The 5,728-nt window shown below is 37.5% G+C and overlaps 1 protein-coding gene across 1 annotated transcript; it reads left to right on the top strand.

Moving 5' to 3' along the window:
* Nucleotides 1-204: 204 nt before the first annotated feature.
* SPRTN (SprT-like N-terminal domain) lies at nucleotides 205-3,285 on the top strand (the record flags this gene model as incomplete). Its single annotated transcript, XM_010010084.1, has 4 exons — nucleotides 205-304; nucleotides 1,128-1,256; nucleotides 2,011-2,278; nucleotides 2,585-3,285. Coding segments are annotated over 4 exons (1,198 nt in total), but the record flags the coding sequence as incomplete, so codon positions are not given.
* Nucleotides 3,286-5,728: the final 2,443 nt, after the last annotated feature.

The following is a 5,728-nucleotide window of genomic DNA, read 5'->3' as shown; positions in this document are numbered from 1 at the left end:
CACAGCTTATTCTAAGGAACTTGTGGATTTGGGTTTTTCCTTACCATCTTCTTGAGTTTTTCAAGTAACTACTAAAAGGTTTTTTTCGTGTTCTGAGAATTACTTAGCATGTGCCAGGAGAGGACAGCATTTTAACTCCAATTCTCAATTCACGTACTACAGAAACAAGTAACTTTTCATATTTTCTTTGTGTGTCTCTTTCAGCTGTGCTGGAGTGTGTAAATATGAAGGAAAAGGTGGAATGTGTTCCATTCGTCTAAGTGAGCCACTCCTCAAGTTAAGACCAAGGAAAGATCTTGTTGAGGTATTTGGAGAGTGCTCACAAATCTGCACATAAAACTATTGTGCTCCCCCCATACAAACATTTTATAGTAGGATTCTTATATATTATAGTATGTATTGCATACTATGTATACTTACATCCCCATAGATTGTAAAATAGTGGTGGCTTTATTGTTACATTTGTATTGCTTACATTTCAGTGTCATGGTCATCTTTCATTTTTATATTTCTAAATGGGCAACTCTGAGTGGGAGACTAAAGCCACTTGTTTGTTTTACTGAAAAAAAACAAAACCAACCAACTATTTTACTCATAAATTATTCCTAATATTAAAAACAAACATGGACTGAAAGCACAATCAGAAGATGGCTCTAGCTACATCTTTCAGCTCAAAAGGCCAATGGCTGAAAATAAGGATATAGTGTATGATTGTAGACATAACTTCGTGTTGCTTCTTGTGCCTCTATCAGGGGTGCTGGTTTGAGCTGGCTGTTGAGTTTGCTTAATGAACAAAAATGCTGTGGGGTTTCAACTTTCTCACAAGTGTCCCTTTTGGTTGCAGAAGGGATGATCTCTTTAAAGATCTGACTTAAGTTTGGGGATTATTTCTCCTTTTTGGAATGTCACTTATTGTAGTAATATGTTTTGGTGGTATGGGAATAGAGGTAATTTGATTTCACAGGTAGAATGAGTATTATGTTTGTATGCCTGAGACTGAACATGTGAATACATGAAGAGAAGATCAGTGCTGAGATAAATGTAGAGGAGTAGGATACTTAACAGCTTAATTTTGAAACTGTATGTAATGCTTTTCGGTAAATAGCTAATGATTTTCGTTGTTTCAGACACTGTTGCATGAAATGATCCATGCCCTGCTTTTTGTTACTAATAATGACAAAGATCGTGAATCTCATGGACCAGAGTTCTGCAAGCACATGCGTCGCATTAATCGCTTGACTGGAGCCAATGTCACAGTAAGCATAATCCACTTAACCTAATTTAATAGAGGGTTCTTCCTGGTTTGGCTTCTTGGTATACCTGGTGTGGTATGAGTAATAGGCTTGTTCTTGTTTGATGCTCCACAGTTGGTACCAATACACATTTGCATCCAAGTGTATGCCAGTTCCATAGTTATTTTGTTGGGGATGATGGTGGGAACAGGTTGAGGAAGGTGTGGCAAGTTGTTGGTCCTATAATTTTTCAAATGTGGCCTCTCTAAGTATTTTTATTTAAACTTAAAACAACTTAATGATATCAGAGACAGTATAGCTCCGTGTCAGAATACTGTTTGGGGAAGAACAGTCTGTTTTAATTAAGGTTTATATCAGTAGAGGCAAATGGGTTGATGGTATTGCAAAATAATGTCTGATAATATCCATTAAGATAGTAGCTGGAGGAAGAATACAGTACTGGCATTGTTTGCAATGCATTCTAACCAGTACATCATTTAGGGTGAAATTGTACATAGATTTTTCAAAGTGATTTTACTGCAGTTCAAACAAGATAGCCAGGACACATTCCTACATATCCTGTCTTTTAAGCTTTGTTTTAATGGTATCTAAATGTTGATGGAATTTTACCCAGGTTCAGTTCTGTGAACTGGTAATGTAAAAATCACAGCAGTAATGGAAGGAATGAAATGGTAGTTTGTTTTTTAAAGAATATTGTAGAGCTGGTGGTACAAAATTAGAAACTTTCTGAATGACTATTTTTTATTTTTTAACCTAGATCTATCATGATTTTCATGATGAGGTGGATCTGTACCGCCAGCACTGGTGGCGATGCAACGGCCCCTGCCAAAATAGGAAACCTTACTTTGGATATGTGAAACGTTCGATGAATAGAGCACCCTCTGCACGAGACTTCTGGTGGACAGAGCATCAAGAGACATGTGGAGGAACATTCACGAAAGTGAAGGAGCCAGAGAACTTCTCTAAGAAATCCAAGGAGAAAACTCAGGCAGAAAAACTTCCAAATTCTGAGTCACCTGAGAAAGGTATTTAAAATAACTTTTTTGCTTGTTTTCCAAACTGGTTTTGCCCGAACAGTTCCTTGAACACGTACAGATCAACCACTACGTGAGCTCTGTTCAGATATTACTGTTACGTAGTGAAGAATGGGGCCTGTTTTATTTGTGTATTTCTAGGCTCCTTCTGAACTAAACTGTTTGCAAAAGGTTTAGTTTACTGCACTATTTTCAAGCAGCAGATTTTTTTTTTTATGAAGCATGTAAAATAATAAGCCCATGACTTATATATGAAAAAGTTACTATTCTTATTTTCTTCTCTTCTTTAACTTGCAGGCAAGACAAAAACTCATGATACGCAAGATCTGGTACCCTTTAGTGGAAAGGGATATCGGCTTGGAGGGGGAGACAGTGGACTCTCAGAAAAAAGCACAGGTGAAACATCTGGTTCACAACTTCGTTCCCCAGTAAGGACAATACCAATCCCTAAAAATGAGATAAAATTCGAAAAATCACCCCGTAGTGGCATCTTTTTTCCACTGTGTACTGGTGATGCCAGTGAAAAAATCAACTTGGCTTCAAAGCGTGAGTTCCCTAAACTCTCTGTTGCTAATTCAAAAGCTTACAAGAATGTGAGTGGATCACCTGTTAAAATTGCTCGTGTTATGGAAGAAAAATCAAACCAAGACTCTGCAAGTGGCAAGAGGGTTATGCCATTTTATAACAGGTCACCAAAACAAATTTGTTTTGAGCAGACAACAACAGGTCAGAAAAAAAGCTCAGAAGGTTCTAATACACTGCAGCAATGGCCAAAAATGGAAGACAAAACTGCCTTTGAAAACTATTTCATTAAAAAAGGTGATACTGATGTCACTTCAAATATAAATACACCTTTAAAAACCAAAGCTGAATCTACAGTGTCCTCTGCAAGTTCCAGCACTGCTCTGAGGCAGGATAAAAAAGTCAGTTGTCCTGTTTGCCAGACTGAGGTTTTGGAGTCTAAAATAAATGAACACCTTGATACTTGTCTTGCATAAAACCTTCAGAAAACTGTCTCAAAATGATAAACCATGACTGGAAACATTGCTTCAAAACTACTTTGCTCAGGGTTTGCTTAGCTGTGGTTACTTCCCCATGTGCCTGTTCTGAACTGGAATTCAAACTCCTGTCAGCATGCTGAACAAGTTGGGTGGAGCTGCACTTCAGTGGTGACTGGGAAGCTAGCTGCTGCTTGTCTTCTGAGGAATAGAGTTCTGAAGCTGTAGTAGGTGGATGTTCATGCAAACGTTCTTGCTGCAGAATCTGGGTAATACATGAGAAGGTGGATACTTGTTGAACTCCATATTTTCAAGGCAGTTTTTAAAATTAAGACATTTTTAATCCTGCTAGTTTATCTTTGTTCTTAAGACCCCTTTGTCTTCGGGGGAGGAGGGGGTTAAGTGGGTATTTTTTTGGCCATTCTCGAAGTTAACCACCTGTAATAGATAAGAATTCTTCTGTTTACTGCAATGTCATTAAGTGGCATGTACTTCTAGAATAGGAACTATTTTGCATAAGCCACAGTTACGCTCTTAAGTGGTGATCTCACCTGTGGCCTTTTTGAAAAGGTAGACAAGAGTGAGAATCTCACATAAAGGATTTTACCAAAGATGAAAGAGGCATAGGCATCAAAAACATAGCAAACCATCCATTTAGGTAGCAGGAAAGAGAAGATAAAGGTGGTAAGAAATCAAGCACAAGGTTCTTGGTAGATGGGGAGAAGGCCCTACACTTAAGGGCTCAATTTAAAAGGAAAAAAAGAAAGGGGGGCATTTTGAGGAGCTTAATTAAAAAAATTTTTTAGACACTAGCTACACCATTAAAAGTAGGAGTGGTCACATGGAAGGTAACGAACTTCAGTCTGTCTGTGTCTGTTTGGTCCAAGATTCCAGCTAGATTCTCCATCCGCTGCTTCTGATCGTCTGCACAAACTGGTCACTGTTTTTTTGTTAGGACAGAAGAATTATGAGCATGAGTAACTGACCCCCATATCCTGGCACTAGTAAGTAAAAGTTGTGAGGAATATTGGTAGCAATACTGGTAAAGACTGTTCCTGGCCATGTCATTAAAAAAATGATATTTCAGTTAAACTTCCACTGCTTTACATGTCAAAATGGTGTTAAATTGACATCAGCTGACAGTATTTTGGTACTTCTGGAAGCCAGCCCGGTTGGTGGTTAGTATCCAAGGAGCCAGGCAGTTGAGTACTAAAACCATTGTGCTATGAGAAGCTAGGAATGCTAAGCAGATGTGTTTTCTACATAAACTTTGTGAAATATTAACAGTTCTCTTGCTGCACTGAAAGTATTTAACTGGATCCATACTTAACATCTTGATTCCTTACTTGTAAAAATTATTATAAATATTTCTGTTAAAAAAAGAAAAACTGATTATGCTGTTTCATATATTGTTGCTACAACTTTAAATGGCTATATTAGCCTTGGATGCACGTATGTTTGCCTTTATATAATCAACTACTTGCTGCTCCCTTTTGAAATGGGAAAATAAACTGATGTGCAATGGAATTTAGCAAATGATACTTTAACCCTTTTTAAACATTGTTTTATTTTTTTAAATACTGATGCTACAGATGTTTAATCTGAATTGGATTGTTGTAAATATGTTGAATAAATTGCCACTGAATTTTAATTTTAATTGAATTTAATTAAGCCTGGGTTTCTCATGGCAGTTGAGGCCATCTTGTGTTACTCACCAGTGGGCTCACCTGTCTATCTAGTAACAGTCTGGTTTAATAGATCCTTTCTGTATTAACATTTTTCCTTTTTAAATCTCCCTGTCAAAACAGGTGTTGGTGAATATAGACCACATCCAGCTCTGCCTTCTCCATCATGGTTTTTTGTACAGTTTCACTTTTGTTGCTTTTCTGTGGAAAATTTTGCAATCATTCTAAAACTTGAGTTGACATGTTAATTTTTCATACTCCCTTCTTAAAACTGCAGTGTTCCCAGTGAAACTTGACATGTACACTGACAATACTACTAAAAAGTATTTTACTGACATAGGTTTTTAAGAAGAGGACTAGACTCACATCATGAAGCATTTTCTGAGAGGTATTTCCCATAAGGGAAATATTGTTCTCACTGGTTTCCTTGCTCATCCCACTGCAACTGATAAGAGTAAAGGAGGAGGATTGTGGGTATTGTTTGAATGGATTTTTATTTCTAATGTCATCTTCTACATCAGTGGTGTTCATTTGAACAGCAGATAGAAAACAAATGTGGGAATCGACCTGCAGAATTCACTGGCTGGTAATGCCTGTCGGCACAGGGCTAACTTAAGATACAGGTGAGTTCTGTCTCAAGTACACGAATGTCCTAAAATAGATCTGTTTTCAAAACAATTGGGCAGTTCTGGACCAGCCATGGAAAAACATTAGTTCTGCACATGCATGTTTTTACAGTGAGGTATTATGATGCCAAG

Source organism: Nestor notabilis, unplaced genomic scaffold (genome assembly GCF_000696875.1).
Source record: "Nestor notabilis isolate BGI_N333 unplaced genomic scaffold, ASM69687v1 scaffold24502, whole genome shotgun sequence".
In the NCBI taxonomy this organism is placed as follows: domain Eukaryota; kingdom Metazoa; phylum Chordata; class Aves; order Psittaciformes; family Psittacidae; genus Nestor; species Nestor notabilis.
Note: the sequence above shows the minus strand (reverse complement) of the source record. Positions and strands in the feature narration are given on the sequence as shown.